The sequence below is a fragment of the Melospiza melodia genome, chromosome 1 (assembly GCF_035770615.1).
Source record: "Melospiza melodia melodia isolate bMelMel2 chromosome 1, bMelMel2.pri, whole genome shotgun sequence".
NCBI classification, from domain to species: domain Eukaryota; kingdom Metazoa; phylum Chordata; class Aves; order Passeriformes; family Passerellidae; genus Melospiza; species Melospiza melodia.
In genome coordinates this window covers 4,429,669-4,447,548 of record NC_086194.1, presented here as the reverse complement: position 1 = coordinate 4,447,548, position 17,880 = coordinate 4,429,669, and the positions used below count along the sequence as shown (strand labels likewise).

The following is a 17,880-nucleotide window of genomic DNA, read 5'->3' as shown; positions in this document are numbered from 1 at the left end:
CAAATCAGCTCCTCACTTAGGAAAGTCTGCTCAGACTCAGTGGTCCAGATTTCACCTCAGGGGGGATTTATAATATTTATTCTTGCCTCTCTTTGTCTTTAACACTTTAATGCCAGGCACCACAGAGCACTATTTTAACCACAAAGGTCACTTACACCATCCTATGAAGAGAAAGACCCATTTCCTCAGCTTGTCAGTGGAGTAGGTCATCACTATAGCAGTGTGTAAGTAGCAGCCTTCCACAAACATCCAGAAGAAGTTGGTCACCACAAAGTAATTGTAGACAGTGGTAATACATCGACACCAGGGCTGGAAAGGGAACAGAAAAGAATATTTTAAAATTACGCTGAGAAATTTCAAAGATTTAAAAAATCCATGGTAGAATTCACTCATGGGATGCAGATTTATCCTGTGCCTTGAATCACAATATTTTAGGTGCTGACAGGAACTCACAGATCCATCTGTGACCTTCTGCTGAGGCTGGCTTTGACCATAACATGCAGGATCTGCTGCATCTAAAGCTGTCTGGAAAATTCAGGTTCCAGAACAAGCCTCCAAGAGGAGCAGCTCATGTCATCACAGGTGAGCTGTGCCAACGTCATGGTCTTGCTTGGTTTCCACTGAGGGGAAGAAGCACAACTGATATTTAAAGAAAAAAAAAATACTTTAAAAGCATGTTTTTACCAGCCAATTTATGCCCTCTGTTCCTGCCACTGGTGCTTCATTCTGTAAGTCACACCCTGTCACATGTCACCTCTGAAATTTGCCACAACCTCAACAGGAATTTTTTGTGAAAAGTGAGAAAATGTGTTGTTTCTCCCCAGAATGACTGTACAGTGAGAGCACAGCTGTGGGAGGCACAATTAGCTTCAGATGGGAACATCCCAGCAATAAATCACAAGGAACTGAGGTTAATTTCCACAGTGCTGCTCACCTAAATCTGGCAAAACTTCCTTCCTACCAAGCAGATATCTGAAGAATAACTCTAATTCCCTGGGTTCTCTGCTATCACTGATTTTGGTCTCACCATTCTCCAGCCTTTTAATTAGCTCTAGTGAAGTATTTCCAATTTTCACCCTCAGTTAATTTTATTTTAGCCTTCATATGCAAGAGACACTGATGGTCTACAGGCAGCCAACAGAGCAACAGATGCACCACCAAGCCCAGTAAAATTCTGAGGTTTAAGAATTTACTGGGAAGAAGCACAGTTACAAAATGACAGCCTATCCACAAGTTGTGATCACTTCTATATACTGAATGGAAATAAAAAGAAGAAATCTTTTGGATGTGTTAACAGTTTAATTTCTGTATTATTTCATTAACATTTAAAATTTAGTTTGGTTTCACCCTTAAAATAGGATTAAAGCCCAAAACAGCTCAGAAGAAGCTGAAACATTTTGTTATCAAAAGTTTGTTTAAAACGACTTTCCTTTCCTTTCCTTTCCTTTCCTTTCCTTTCCTTTCCTTTCCTTTCCTTTCCTTTCCTTTCCTTTCCTTTCCTTTCCTTTCCTTTCCTTTCCTTTCCTTTCCTTTCCTTTCCTTTCCTTTCCTTTCCACAAAGATTTATATCCAAGTCAGTTTTTCCTGTGTCAGAACTAAGAGGAACTGGCTGAGGGATTGGGGAGATTCTGGCACAAAAAAATACAAATAATGGTGGTGAGATCTCCCCCTACACAACTTCCATAAGAGACCAGGATAAAATGAATTTTGAGCAAGTCCTTTGTGGATTTATTAAAATTGAACAGAATTGAATAAAATTGCAGAGCTCCTTAGCTCACACCTCTCTGTTTATTTGACTGGAGATTCTTGACCCCCACATGTACCCACCATTAGGCTCCAGATAACTTCACCAATTCCTTCTTGATTTTTTTTTGCAAGCATTATAAACTTAATGCAAAATATTTCCACATTGATGTTCTGTATCTGTTACTTAATCTCCACTGATCAGCACAGAAGAGATCACATCAATAGCCAGAATAAATGATGTTCACATTCATTGTGGTGGTGTTATTTTGACTGACTTATCCCACAATCATATAACAAAGTTATCACCAAGCTTGTATGAAGCACCTTTCCCAAAAAGGCTGCAGAGAAAAGATGAGTTAATGAAAACTGGGGCATGTGATGATCCATTCTTATATTTGCAGGGTTTTTATTTTCGTTGTCACCTTGTGCTCACATTTTAAGAGGTATCCAACAGATTTTTCCTAAATAACAGTAAAAATTTCAATAAAGATTTGCAGCATAACCATGAGGGCAAGTCACACAGCATGGAACTGTTGACCATAAAACTCATAAACTCCATTTTCTGGAGTGTGACACTGCCAGAAGCACAGACAGAGCAAACACTGAATTAACAGAATTTACGTTTTCTCCAAGGAGCTGTGGATGAGCAATAATAGAGATTTATACATGGACATCCTCTTTATGTGGGCACTGATGATTTCTCTGTTTGTTTTCCCAAAGCATGGGACTGAAGTTCAGATGTCAAATCTTCCATTTGAAGAGCTAATCAAGGATTATGAGTGCCCAGCTGACACTGGAATGAAAGGAAGCATGGAAATCTCTCTAACTTATAAATGTTATAAGTGTCCCTTGAACTATCCATACAAGGAAACTCAGGACCCTGAGCTGCAGGGCAGGGCCTTGCCAGCCCCCTGCACTCACCTCATTGCTCTCATGGATGTTGTGATCTATCATTTGAAGCAGAAACCACATCACATTCCTCAGGATGAACGTGGTGATCAAGTTCCAGTGGATAATATTCCTCAGGCATCTGATGCTCCTGAGCAGGGAAACACAGTGAAGTGAACATATATAATGAATATATCCACACACACATCAATAAGCATGCAGAACAAATGGGTAAATTCTGTTCATTGCAGTTTATCCCCCCTGCAATCCCTCTGTTACTCTGTGAAAAAGGAGGTTTGTGCTTTTGCAAAGCCACGGACAACAATTTGTCTTGACAACACAACTGAATCAAGTCAAGCAAGTGAAACTGCTTGGATCTGCTGGAAGACAAAAAATCATACATTCAAAGTGTTATTTCATCCTTGCTTATTAGTTTTGCTCCCCTTCTCTCCATCTCTAGAGCCACTGGAATTGATAGAAAAGCCTCTGAACAACCTGGCTGCCCTGGAGGCTGCTGAGTTGCTCATAGGAGGAGATTTAGTGACAAATATTTGTGCTGGAGTGGCAAAGCTGGAATAGTTTACATTTGTTTAATTCTTGAACAGGCTCACCTGTGTGAGTTTGAATTAATTCAACAGGAGAGCATGAACTGCCTGCTTTCCAATCCTGGGCTTAGCTGGCTTAAACTTGTACCTTAAATGAGGCAGAGCTGCACATCCTCCTTCATCAGGAAATATTTGTGTCTGGTTTCAGTCCCTCCCAGCCCCCATTCAGGTGCAATGTAAATTATGAGCACAATGTAAAATATGAGCTACAGTAAGCTGGGACACAGTGCCATAAAACAAAAGAGGGCACATCTGAAATATACCTGCAGCTGGAAATGGCTCCAGGAGGCAGCCAGGGCATGACGCTATTGCCAGAAAACAAAGCATCACTGAAGCAAGACAGAGTTACTTGTGACAGGTTCAGTCATTTAAGACCAAAACACTTCTGATTCTTTGTGAACTGGTAAAGAATGGCAAGTGCCAAATTGCAGTGTTGCAGTTAACAGAATCTTCAATTAAATCATCTTTTCTCAGCTCAAAGCAAACCCCTCCGTGTCATTCATCTTTTCTGAAAAAAACCCTTCACCCAGGATTTTCCCCCTGGCAAGCTGAGAAGCCTCAGAGAAAAGGAAAACAATTCTTATCTAATTTGCTTCTCCTGTGTTTTGCTCATGTGGAATGTGGAGATTGTTTACCCACAGGTGATTGTTCCATTGGATTCTGCTGTGAGTTGTTTTTACTCATTGGCCAATCAGGGCCAAGCTGTGTCAGGACTCTGGAGAGAGTCAGGAGTTTTCATTATTATCTTTTTTAACCTTCTGGAAATATCCTTTCTGCATTCTTTAGTATAGTATAGTTTAGTATTCTTTAATATAATATAGTATAGTAAAATAATAAATTAGCCTTGTGAGAACATGGAGTCAGATTCAACATTCCTCTCTGCCACCCCACAAATACAATACTCCTCCATTTATGAAAACCACTTCCACAGGGGTTAAACAGCCAGAGCACTTCCTGGGATTGGCAGTGGCCATTTCAGGCTCTCTGCTTGCCAGGGAAGCTGCCAAGATAATGTGGGACAAACACAGAAAGTGGCTCAAAGCTGCTCAGCTGGAAGGGGCTGATCTCACCCCAGGGACAACAAAAAGAGAGGCACAATCCAGAAACCAACTTTTTGTTGCCTCAGGTCTTTTGCAAGGCAAACAAGCCACTCTTCGTAACAACAAACAGCATTTTCCTACTATAAAACATTCATTGTACTGTTCTTAGGACTAAATGAGTCAGTTTAGGGCCAGAAGCAATTCTCTGGTGTCCTTCAGCCTCACAAATCTCACAGAGATTTCAAGCAATTCAGCAAAAAAAAAACCCAACAGAAGACCTCCCACATATGGGATGCTTACAGAGAGACACTCAGAGGTATAACCCTGCCAAGCCAATGTTAAATCACCTCTGAGTTTAACAAGCCAGGCTGCCAGAATGAAATTGGTATTTGGTTTGAGAGCCTCAGTGACTCATGATGAGTTAATCTGGAGAACACATCTCCAGCTGCTCAGACCCTTTCTCTTGTATTTAAGCTACAACCTCCAAAACGCTGCTCTCAGCCATGTCAGACCCACCTCACTTTGAGAATTTCACTTTTAACAAAAGGCTGAGGTTCAGGGTTTGGCTTTTAAAAGAAATGATGCAACCAAGCTGCCCGTGCTGGGCCCCAGGAGAGCACCTGGGTCTGAACCATCCTGCTCAGGGCTGTCCTCTGTGCATCTCCCTGCCCGCAAATGTCCTGCAGCTCCCCTTCACCTCTGTGCTTCATTCACTGCCTCCAGGTCCAGGATTAGCAAATGAAAGGATGAGTTTGGAACGTTGCTTCTAGGGAGAGAAGGAGGCAGGGGACCCAAACTAAGGAAATTCAGGTCAAACTGTGAGTTATTGAGATGAAGTGAATTGGTTCTGAGAGCTTTAACAACAAAACAGATTTGGCACACTTGAATGTGTTTCTTGGCAAAGGTCAGATAAAGGAGTGGGGGAAAAAAAATCCTTGCTGCAGGCATCTATTTAGATAGAGATATATTCAGATATTTTAGTTTAATCATTCCATAAGCTGGAACATCACTAAATCTGGCTAAGGAAATCTTATTGCCACAAGATTTACAGCAAGACATAGGACTGGACACACAGGATCAAATAAAGAGTTCTAGATTTTTGGATCATAAAAAAGAGATTTTGCCTCAGTCATCAAAACCACATTGTCTTCTTTGACAAACTCAGTGGGCTTGATGATCTCTTCTTTCCCAACCTCAGCAATTGTATGGTTCTATGTTTTTATCTAGTGCCTACATGATCTTTGTGCTCCTGACTGCTTCTTGGCTCCTACTGGTTTTTATTCTTTGCCCATCACTCGGCACCCTTCAGACTTTTAGTGATCTGTGCAGGACCCAGAGCAAGAGGCTCTGGTCTGTGTTGGAAACCCCCAATCTTAAGAGGTAATCATCAAAACACTCTTTGTTTTCAAAAAGCCCTGTTTGTTGAGGGAAGGTGTGCTCCTGGTGTAAAATGAAGTATATAAATGTGGCCAGCAGCTGGAATTGACCAAAATGAAGCCTGAACCTTTGGCTTTGCACATGGAACAGGGACAGCTGGATCTCCTGTCCCACTGCCTTGAGCAAAAGCCACATTTTGGGTATGAATAACCTCAAACCACTGCCCCATTCCCTTCTGGAGACACTGGCTGTGTGGCTTGCATGGTAAATAGCTCCTTTTACCTGCTAAAAAGCTTCCTGCCTTTGGGGCTAGCAGAGCCATGAAAGATAACCTGAGAGATGTCTCAAAGTGTCACAGACTTTATAACACAGGCAGTGATGTGACCCCAAGCACAGAATGGTTTTAATCTTTTCCCTATTTTTTTTCCCTTTTATTTTCTTTTAATATGAGTCCCAACTGGACACTGAAAGTTTGTTATTGCTCACAATGAGCCCTGAGCCCATTGTTCTTTCCTCTAACAGAACAGAAATCAGTGGCAATAATGCAATTCACAGCCAAGGGCAGGGAAAGCTTGAGGAATAACTGTGTCAGGTTTGCAGTGGGGAGGAGGAATCTGCAGGATAACAAAGTGTGTGGAGGCTGCAGGGCACAGCAGGGCTGCAGTCCCTGGAACAGAGGAACAATCTCTTGGCAGGCCCCTGAGAAAGCTGCTCTCATTTTCAGGCACTGCTGGAGGGTGCAGTTATTGTAATTTAGCAAGTGTAATTTTATTGTAATTTAGCAGGTGTAAAGCATCTGGAGGGGTGCTGAGGAAAGGGTCTCCCCATTCCAGGCTTTATTCAGGTGAGACTGCTCTGCTGGGCTCAGGAGCTCACCCCGTGCACAGAATTCACCTCTGCAGCCAGGCTGGAGCCTGAGGTGGGCACTGAATGGAGGACAATTCCCAAACTGGGCAGCAAAAGGGCTGAACAACAGGAGAGCTGCAGCACAGCTAATGTTTGCTGAAAGGACAAAGCTGACCTTGTCACACTCATTCATCTCAGAGCCTGAGGAAAAAAAACCTCAGAATGCTCATAGGAGTCATTTATCCTCCACAGGTCTTTTCCTGGCTCTTGGTAGACAGGAGGTAGCTTAAATTTATGAGCCTTAATTTAAATGTAAATACCCCTGTTATTAATGAAAATGACCTGTCCCATATTGAGAACTTAAACACTCCTATCAGTCTTCTATGCCAATGAGCCCCACAATTCTTTCTCCTTGATTAATTAAAGTAACCAAACCTGTGCTCCAGGAGCAGCAATAACTGCCCTCACAGGCAGCAAAGAAAAAGAATATTCCTATAACTCTGAAACTGGCAGGAGGTGGAATTTAGAACGCATTAAGCTGTGTTAGAAGTCAATGAACTGAGCTTTTCTGGAGGCACGGGGGTTGGCATGAATGAATTCCCCCAAAATCCAGAAGCTAAGAAACTGGGGGTTGCTCTTACCTCAGGAGGGGGATATCAGTCTAGGGGTGGTGGCACTGGCAACATGAAGGAAATGAGAGCACAGAGAGCAGAGAGCTGCCTCTCAAGAGGGAAAGAATCACCTGGGAGAGGGGAGAAATGGGATCTGAGGGGACTGGGTGCTGAACTGCTGCTTCACACACAACTACAGCACTGCTGGCAAGGCATTGTGACTTACAGAGCCATTCAGAGCTCCCCAGCCCAAAGGATCTGATGATGGAAGGCTTCCTATTCCTCTTCATGTCAGGTAACATCACTTATGCCATTTCCACTTGTTTTACAAGGCCTGATGTGTGCTGAATGGAGCAAGAACAGCAGCACAAATCACCACCCCAGAGATCCCGAAGGCTGGCACATCACAAGACACCACAGACTGAGCTACAGGCTTCCACTGAGGAGGAGTTCATTATTTCCTTCCTACTCTCATCCTTTCCAGACAAAAATCACTGTTTGAAGCTTTGGCTGGACTCTTCTTCTGGCTCTCCACTGGTGCATGGGTCTGAGGATGGATGGAATAAAGGAATTGCAGGAATTCACTGACCACAAATTTAAAAGATTGATGTCAGAACATAAAGGCATAAGAACTTCCATGTTCACCCAGACCAATGTGCCATTTAGGCTGGGAATCAGTCCCTGTGAGGATCATTAAAATTAATTTGGGAAAGAGCACTGAAAACAGGGGTGTTGAACTGCAAGTCTGTCCTTGCTCTTACCTTCCTGCTCCTGGCAGTCAGGAGATATTCCTTATTCAGAAGCTGCATTTAAATGCATTAAATGACCTCACTGGTGGCCCCAACTCCTCCCAGGAGTCAGTGGACTCCTTTTGTGGTTTAGGTTCACTGGGGTCAGACCATGGATTACTCCACTCACATGATGGACTGAAGAGCTCATAACCTGTTATTCACAGCAGAACATCTTTGCCTGTGTGGGTTCCTCTTCTCTGCTTGTCAGCCCACTCCCAAGGGCTGGGTGAGGAGGCATTTCCTGACAAATGCACCCCCTCCTGTCCTGTGGGAGCTGCAAGGTGAAGGAACAGAAAAAGCCTGGATCTGGACAGCAAGAAACTGCTCATCCATGGGCTGTGGGAGCCATGTGGGAGGAGTGCTGGTGCTGCACCCTGCAGTCACACAGTTCAGGCAGCAATCTCACTTCTGGCTGCGCCTGAGAGCTGATTTGGGGCAGGAAATATCCCCCTGAAATACAGCAGGGTCAGACAGGCACAAGCTAGGGGTGTGTGTCACCCTGAGTGAAGGAGCAGGCAGAAGGAAAAGGATTTCCTTGAGAAAAGGACGGACAATTTCTGACATGGAGAGCAAAGATATTGCCACTGGAGGCATCTTGGCTTTGTAAATGAAAGGGCTGATTGGTTCCTTGTGATTTCTTAAAAAATCATGTGCTTTCCCTGCTGAAGGGTATCCAGACACCTCCTCCTGAAAGGGCAGGAGGTTCTGATGAGGGCCTGATGCACAGGAGTCCTGCTGTGGGTTTAGCAGAGGTGTCCTCATCTCCTCATGTTTTCATGTCTTCACATCCTCATGTTTTCATCTCCTCATGTCTTCATCTTCTCATATTTTCATGTCTTCACATCCTCATGTTTTCATGTCTTCATCTCATCATCTCTTCATGTTTTCATGTCTTCATCTTCGTATGTTTTCATCTCATGTTTTCATGTCTTTATCTCCTCATGCCCTCATATTTTCATGTCTTCACATCTTCATGTTTTCATCTCCCCATGTTTTCATGTCTTCATCTCATGTTTTCATCTCCTCATGTTTTCATCTCCTCACATCCCCATGTCTTCATCTCATGTTTTTATGTTTTGATGTCTTCACATCCTCATGTTTTCATGTCTTCATGACCCAGACAACTGGTTAAGGGATAAGAAGCACAAATACCGTTCTCTATCCTTCCATTTGGAGGAAATGATGAGGGAAGGAAGAGGAAGAACCAGCAGATCATCAATACCTGGCTCTGAGCATGGTGTCACCAGGAGAATTTTGGGCTTTTTTCATCATGGGTTGGTGTACATGACACCAAACCTGTTTCAAAGGCTGATGATGTGAGGTTTTGGGTAGAGGAGTGCAGCAAGTGACAGCACACTCATGGGAGACTGAGTTATGAAGCGCCTTGTTTGATATTCGCAGGAATTTGGGGACAACTCTAGTGGAGCTTGTGCAGAGAAAGGAAACAAAGCTGGGGAAGAATCTGGAGCACAAGTTTTATGAGGAGCAGCTGAGGAGCTGGGGGTGTTTAGTCTGCAGAAAAGGAGATCTTTTCACTCTCTAGAACTCCCTGATAGGAGGATGCAGCCAGGTGGGGGTCAGGCTCTGCTCCCAGGGGACAGGACCAGAGGAAACGGCCTCAAGTTGCACCAGGGAAGGTTTAGATTGGGTATAAGGAAAAATTTCTGTGCTGAAAGAGTGGTCAGGCATTGGAACAGCCTGCCCAGAGCAGTGGTGGAGTCACCATCCCTGGAACTGCTCAAAAACCATGCAGATGTGGCACTTGGGGACAGGGTTTAGTGGTGGGCCTGGCAGTGCTGGGGTAATGGTTGGAGGCAATGATCTTAGAGGTCTACTCACGTCGCAGACATTTTTATGAAAAATCCTTTCCTTAGGATTTTCCCTCCTGAGAAGCAGAAAGGCCTCAGGAACAAAATGTAAACATTGATTATCTGCTGCTGTGGAATGCAACAGCTGGATCTGTGATTGGCTCATGTTGGATGTTTGTAATTAATGGCCAGTCACAGTCAGCTGGCTTGGAAACAGAGCTCGAGCCACAAACCTTTATCATTCTTTGCTGTTCTATTCTTAGCCAGCCTTCTGATGAAACCTTTTCTTCTATTCTTTTAGTATAGTTTTAATGTAATATATATCACAAAATAATAAATCAAGCCTTCTGAAACATGGAGTCAGATCTTTGTGTCTTCCCTCATCCAAGAACCCCTGTGAACACCCTCACATACTCCCAACTTCAGTGAGTCTCCATGGATCTACAGGAAGATGTGTGCATTCCAGTGAATCTAGAGTGCCAGAGCCTGTCTCTGGCTGTGCTGGCCAAACCAGATGAGATTATCTGGGATTTGGGATGAGCCTCCCTCTCACACACATGCATACAGAGCACTCAGCTCAGCTCTGCAGCAGGCTGGACATGAAGAAGCAATTAAGGTGAAAGCCAACATGCTTCTCCTTGGCCTTCCTAATGAGTAAATCAAGAGCCAGGTGTATTGTGAGAAATTGCACACAAGAACCTCTTTATTTGATCTGAGAACAGACCATGTTGTTCCCTGACTCAATTTCCAGCCACCAGCATCCTGAACTGCCTCGTGTGCAGGTGTCAGAGCTGAGCTTCCATGAAGGAAAACAGCAGCAAAGGGGAAAAAAAAATCAAAATTCTCCAGCAGCTGACTGCAGCCTGGGTTAGAGGTGGGCAGGAAGAGCTTCTGATTGTTGGCAGAGAGAGGATGTCCTGCTTATTAATCCCACCAAATTACCTTAATTGTCTGATTCTACAGAGAAAGCAGAGAAATAGAAACCCCATTCCTTTTACTTGCAAAATTGTGAGATCTGGAAAGGCAGAAAGAAAATCACATCAATCCTTTCTGTAAAGGTGGCCTCACTGATTCAGAAATGGACATCCATAAATAGCCCTGCTAAAACTCAAAGTCATTTTCTGTTGATTTACTGGGTTTTTTCTCACTCTATCCATACAGTGGTATTTTTCCTCTGGGATGCACAGAGCCACTATTTTCTGATTCAAAGCATGAGACAAACAATTAACATTAACAATCATAATAATGTGCCAGCATGGTTGAAAGCTCACTGAATCAGTTGAATTATCTGCATTGAAATAATTGCAAATGAAAGAAGCTTGGAAACCTTCTATTAATTCATGTAGTATTCCATTAATAATGATGTTCAATTAAGACTGCTGTCCCAAAGTCTCTCTGGAAACAGCTGACAGGAGAAACAGGAGTGCACTTTGCTGGAGCTCTTCCCATCCCACGACTGGAATACACCAGAAGGAGAATCATGGACAATACTTAAAAAATTATTTCCCCTCTTTAGTCTTTTCTAAGGCAGGCAAAGCACATCCACAAGCCATAAATGGCACAGAGTGGGAAGAATACCTCCCAGCAAGTTATTTCCCAGGCTCTGGGCCTGTCAGGGCCTATTTGCTTTCACCCACATGGAAGCCTCCCCTGAGATCCCCACGGTTCCCTTCCCCTGTGTGCTCCATCAGTGACATATTCTGGAGCTGCTAATGCTTCCAGATGGGAGCAGCAGCTGGAGAGGCTGGCAGGGAAAATCAGATCCTTGGTGGCAGTGGCCTGGGGGAATGGAAATATTCCCACGGGAAAAGCAAGGGAGGAATGGAAGCCTGGAAGGAGGGGACAGCTTTATCAGGAGGGCAGGAGTGAAATGCTCAGGTGAAGAAGAGAAGCAGCAGCTTCCACCCTAAAAATAAACCCACTGTGGAAGCATCTGTGTGTCTGTCTTTTCCAAAGCCTCGCTCTCCTGCTTTCAAGGCACTTTTCAATCACAGGACGTGGGGCATCCTGCCTGCTTTGGACACAAGGGCTTCCAGCACTGATGTTCCAGGGGTGGGAAGGATGCAGCCAACACAACACTCAACAGGCAGGGCAGCCCCAGACTGGCTGTGCTCACTGCTTAAATAAGGGAAAAGTGAAACCCAGCCCCTGCAAACTCCACAAACACAGCTTCAACCTTGACTGTGCCATCACGTCATCCACTGGAGAGAATTCCCAATTTTCACAAGAATTATTAAAATACAGATGACTTTATTTAGTGCAGCATGGGTTTGTGGCTGAAGAAAAAAATGTAGGACTCTGCTCTAATTTGCTCTGCTCAATGGTGGTCAGATGCCAGTAATTTTTGAACAAAGAGATAACAGGGCTGCAAAGTGTCTTTTTTGAGCAGAAAGCACCTTGCAGCTCAGGTTTTCTGGCACAGGTTGTAGTTATCACTCCAAACTGTGGAAAGGTGAAGGTTTTCCATGGAGAGTGACCACTGCAGTGGGATTGCACAAATCAGAGACAGGACTTCAGAACCCAGAGAGGGAGAGCTCAGAGTGGCTGATCTGGCTTACAGCTGCTGTTTGGGAAATACAGTGCACAGCATGTCCTCATTCATAATCCCCTCATGGGATTATAAAAAAAATAAAAAAAATCTGAAACCAAATTAATTTAAATGACCATCTAGAGAATTCAAAGGTTATGTTTTTGGTTTTTTTTTTTTGTTTGTTTGTTTGGTTTTTTTTAACTTTTAATACAGTTACACAATTAGCAAAGTTTATTACATTATCCACATTTGCAGATACTGGGGTGATAAACCAAGGAGGAAAGTCTGAACTTGCTGATGCTGCTGTTCACACTCTCCTTGGCCTCATTTATACCAAGACATGGTGTGAAATATTTAATTATTTTGGAGCATTTGGCCAGGAATTCAGGAAAGATTGGAAAACTTCCAGATAATCATTCCTGTGCTAAATTCCTCATTCTCGTGGTGCTCACTGCACATTGGGAATCGTGTCCAGTGGCTCAGCCTGGGCTCATCCCCAGGGAAAGCTGCTGCTCCCATAACAGGCAGAGGCACCCCAGAATTACCAGGGGTGCCCATGGCCCATTTAGGGGTGACAGAAATGTCTACCTTTCCCCTCTCTCACGTTTTAGCCGACAGAACAATATGAAGCAGCAGAATTCACAGAACCACGGAATTGGTTAGGTTGGAAAAGACCTCCAAGATCATCAAATGCAACCACTGACCCAGCACCCCTAAGCTCTGTCCCCAAGTGCCACATCCACAAGTTGTTTTAGCATTTACAGGGATGGTGACTCCACCACTGCCCTGGGCAGCCTGTTCAGTGCCAGATCACTCTTTCAGTGAAGAAATTTTCCTTAATACCCAACCTAAACTGCCCCTGACAGAACTTGAGCCCATTTCCCTTCTTCCTGTCCCTGTTCCCTGGGAGCAGAGCCTGATCCCCCTGGCTGTCCCTTCCTGTCAGGAGCTGTGCAGAGCCACAGGGTCCCCTCTGATCCCCCTTTTCATCAGGCTGAGTCCTTTCCCAGCTCCCTCAGCCCCTCCTGGTGCTCCAGACCCTTCCCCAGCTCGGTTCCCTTTCCTGGACATGCTCCAGCACCTAAATTATCTTTTAAATTAGGCAGAAGAGAAGGTTCCTGAGTGCTGAACAACTACAGTGGAGTTAGTGAGGGACCCACATGTGCAATCCCATAAGTGAAAACTGAAACTGAACCATTTAGCACTTGCACAGCTGCAGGTGTATCTACAGTTCATAACTCTAAACATCAATTTGAAAACATATTCTCTGATTTTCCTTCCCAGAGATGACTCAGGATATGTTTTTTTAAAATCAAATTGCACTCCTGAGCATGATTCATATATAAACTATAAAGACCCAACTTTGCTTTCCTCATTTCTCTGAAATGTTGGAGAAGTTGCAATGTTTTCTCCACTGTTCCCAAAACCATTCCATCATCATCAGAAGTAGAACACAGACAAGTTTTAGCTTGACAGCCAACATAGATCTAGATCTTGTAAGAGCAGTTCTATAATCAGAATTCAAACAAGTTCATGTCCATCTCCAAAAACTCACAGCCAAAATCTTGGCAGCAACAGAAACATACCAGCAGTGACAAACTTCTAGCACAGGATAGAAAGTGGCCTCCAAACCTCAGGCCAAGAGAGGAACTGAGCAAAAGCATTTAATAAATTCCTGATACTCTGGTTTGACTCAATTTTTTTCCTCTACCACACTGCTCTGGGACCCCTCTGCTCTATGGGCTGGAAATCATCCTTTCATATCCACTCACAAATGTGTCTGCAGAGCACCCATACCCATTTTTCCTTGCACTGCCACTGTCCTTGATCATAAGCAGCTCTTCATTTTGCAGTGTTTATCGCATGGTGTTGTATTTATAGGCAGCAACAACACTCCTCAGTGGCTTTCATTGTGCTAGGTTACAGTACCACAATTTCAGGTGCAGCTTGTGAAACCTTTCACATTTTAAGAACAGAGCTCTCTGGGCACACTTTTAATTACTGGTATTGTTGCAGGAGCTCATGAGGGCCCTGCTGTCTCAGGTTTTATTTTGTGAGGGGTAGGCTCTACACAATGAGTGTGAAGAACAAGTCCTGCACATGTGAAATAAAGAGGGAACGAGTAAAGGCAGTGGGAAGCAAAGGCAATGGCCTGGGGTTAATCAATAGGAAAAGTGTTCCTGGCCTTCATCTGAGTTCATCAGATGAGACTCTTCACAGAGATTCAGGCAGTACAGGCACTTCAGATGTTTTGTATTTAAAGATGCCCCCCTCACTGGGTTTGTTCTCATTTACAGAGCTCCATAATTTCCATTCTTGCCTGTGGGAATTGGAAAAGCAAAACCTTCCACAGACACTGAAAGGTTTGATCTGCAACCTTAGAAGCTTAGATTGATGTAAAAATGCAGCACATAGACATTAAGCAGAAAAATGACAAACTTATGTTTCTACAGTTGTAAGTAAGAATATGCCTTAAGTAAGTGAAAAATTGTATTAATAATATAGTGAAAGGTTTATAATGCAAAAGTGTAGTTGTATAGAACAAGCTGAGTTTAAAAATTATAATAGAAGCATTTATGTGCATGTGAGACAGAAGCCTATTGAACAAAAGTATTCAAAGTGCAGCAGAAGTGAGTAAAAGTGATAGATTAGAAAAGCAAAATAAACCCTACAGCAACTGATTGTTAAGTTAGAAAGTTCTATATTACCTTGTAACAAAGAGCTTGTGACTACTCTGGAGCTATGGCCAACTGCCTGCTCCTCTAAAATCTCACAGCCTCTGAGACTGATGTTTATCTGAACAATAAATCCTCCTTAACCCCAAAATAGCCCCATCCCTTCATTTTTAGCAGAGATACCTGCCTTTCTCTGTGGTTTTCACTGTGGACTGTTACAGGGTGGCCCAGAGCTGTGTTCAAACCCACACTGCCCCCAGCCCAGCCCAGGATTCATGGGGAAGTTTAAAACTGCATTTGTTGAATCATGAATGAAGTTGCAGATGGACAGACTGAGCTGGGCTGGGTGGGAAGGCAGGAGGTGAGGGGGGACATGGAGCACTGACATGAGCTCTGTTCAGTGATATCCTCACCTGGGACTTGCTCCTTCCTCCTGCTCCACAAGAAGAAAAGATTGCGCTTTAGATGTGGAGCCAGCTCTGCTTTAATCACATCAGGAACCTCATCCTTTTAAAGGCAAACCAAAACTAATTGTGCACATCTCCTCTCCACCCGAGATATCCTGCAGGTTCTGAGAGGTGCCACTTCACTCTGCTCTGTGAAACCTGCTCTCTATTGATGCTCTGCATTTCTCCTGACAGGTTTCTACAAATTATTTCATCAAACTCTTCCATTCTTACAAACAGAGGGCTGCAGCAGCAATCCTGCCAAGCCTGCAGCAGACTGAAGAGTAACAGGATAATTCAAAGGAGCTTGGAAGAGGAGAGGATAAAGGAAAGGAGATAGGAGATGGTTGAGGGGAAGAAAATAAAAAAAAAGAAGTGATTACATTGTTTGAAGAAAAAAAAGTTGCAGTCTTTTGGGGAGAAATAATATGTGGGATTTAGGAAATCTGTGTGTAATCATAAAAAAGAATGGGGACACTGCCTCAGGCCTGTGAGAAAAAAACATATCAGATGCTTTACTGGGAAATAGAAAGAGCTAAATTTAAGGGCTACAAGAAAGCAGAATTTCCCTCAAAACCTCAGTTTGCTTTCACTGCCACCATAGCAGTGACAGAAGATGTTATGACAATGTTTTTGGGTTTGTTTTTAGAGCTGCCTTTATCCAGCAAGGACATATCATTTTAAATCTCCAGCCTGTGTTCCTGTCAGCACTGTCCTTTATTGGATTCAAAACTCAGCAGGGACGTGGATTCTTCCCAGAACAAATACCTTTCTTCCCCTACTTCTTTTCTGATAAGCACTGCACAAATAAAACTTCTGATGGAATGCACTCAGGTCACTGCTGGCCACTGCCACTGTTCAATAACAAGTCAGGAGTTTTACAAAGGGCTCTTATTCTACCTCAGAGGATGCTCTAACAGCACACTGACAAAGGAAAATCCAGGACAAAGCAATTTGAGTTTCTGCATTATCAGCAACAGCAAAGGAAAAATGGGATTCAAAATAAGTATTTTAATACTTTGGAATTTTTATTATTATTTTTTTTTCTTCAGCTTGATTGTTATTACTGATAGCAGAATTCCTCCTATGGAAAATTTCTGCTTCAGCAGTGTGAGATTGTGATTCTGGGGGATGATGAGGCTGAGTCAGTGGAGGGAGGGAGGGAGCAAACCTTGACTATTAATGAGAACAAACAGACTGAGAATCCCAGCAGTGCAGATCCATTCAACAATGCCAAGTGAAGTACCCTGAGCAAATCTCCCCAAGGCCTGTATTGGAGATCAATCCACTTCTGCAGCACACTTAGTGCACAAATCCATTGTTTCTCCTTCTTGCTGAATCCTTTCTGTTGCTGAGTTTGTTTGGTTTTGCATGGTACAGACAGAACAGCTCTCACAATTTTAAGAGCACCAACATTTAGACCTTGAGAAAGTGATATTGACTTGCTGCCACAGTGACTCACTGGCATTCAGCCACTGTGCCAGCAACAATCAAGGCCTCTCCTTCACTTTTTATTATTTAGGTGCTAAATGAAATGTTTACTGGCTTGGTTGTCATTGTGAGGTTCAGGTGTGACAGAACTGGAGAAAACAAGGCTGAAATGGGTGCTCACAGGAAAAGGGGGCCCTGGCTGAGCTCTCATCCCCTCCCAGCTGTGTTGGGGACGCAAATGGCAGATGATTTCATCACCTGCCCCTACACCTGAGATTCCTGACCCTTTAAACACTGAGACTGCTCAGTGTTTAGGGCAGCAGGCCTCATCTGCTAAACGGAGGGTGGGCTGGGAACAAAGGATGAAGTTGCTTAAGGAATGGAGGAAGAATGAAGCTGGGTACAAGGGGACAGGATAAATTTGGAAAAATAGGGTTGAGATCCAGTTTGTTCCCCTTTCTCAGTTCAGCACAAGTGAGGACTAAGCCCCACTGGGCTGGGGCAGCACCAGTGATGGTGAAGCCCATTTCCAAAAGCAGAACACCCTCCTGACCAGTCGAACAAATCCTTTATTGGATTCAAAACAGCAACACCTTTTGCCACGCCAGCCAAATATTTCACCTGCTCCTAAAAACCCCAGAGTTAAAGATCCCAAAGTCTTGCCACAGTTCTGCTCCAACAGAGCAGGTGTGCTCCGAAATAGGCTCACACTGCAACACTGGGGAAGAAGCACAAAAATTTGGAGCAGATGTAAAACTTGAATCTTCCTGGGGAGTCCTCTATTGAGGACCTCAATGAAGATTCACCCTCCTTGAATCTTCCTCTATTTTCACTCTCAGCAGGCACTCATGGAGCGAGGTAGAAGGATGGAGTAGGGCAGGAATAAAAAACTGGCAGATTTCTACTTTAGGTCAAGATGAGGAATTGTCAGATTGTATTTTTTTGGCCAGGAATTACCTAAATTCACTCCTTTCACCCAATTCCATCATATTTTCTTCCATCCAAAATAAAAGAGCATTTAAAAAAGCCCCAAATAATAGAAATTGATTATCAAAATGGATTTGTTCTTGGGGCACTTTATAGAGG

The 17,880-nt window shown here is 43.6% G+C and overlaps 1 protein-coding gene across 2 annotated transcripts in view; it reads right to left on the bottom strand.

Moving 5' to 3' along the window:
• CRHR2 (corticotropin releasing hormone receptor 2) overlaps positions 1–17,880 on the bottom strand; it is a 149,280-nt gene that overhangs the window by 39,949 nt on the left and 91,451 nt on the right. For both annotated transcript variants that reach the window (XM_063175490.1, XM_063175573.1), the window contains 2 exons: positions 2,668–2,785; positions 156–309 (listed from right to left, as the gene is read on the bottom strand). In XM_063175490.1, the coding sequence (XP_063031560.1) occupies positions 156–309; positions 2,668–2,785 (272 nt within the window). The remainder of the gene's footprint in view (positions 1–155; positions 310–2,667; positions 2,786–17,880) is intronic.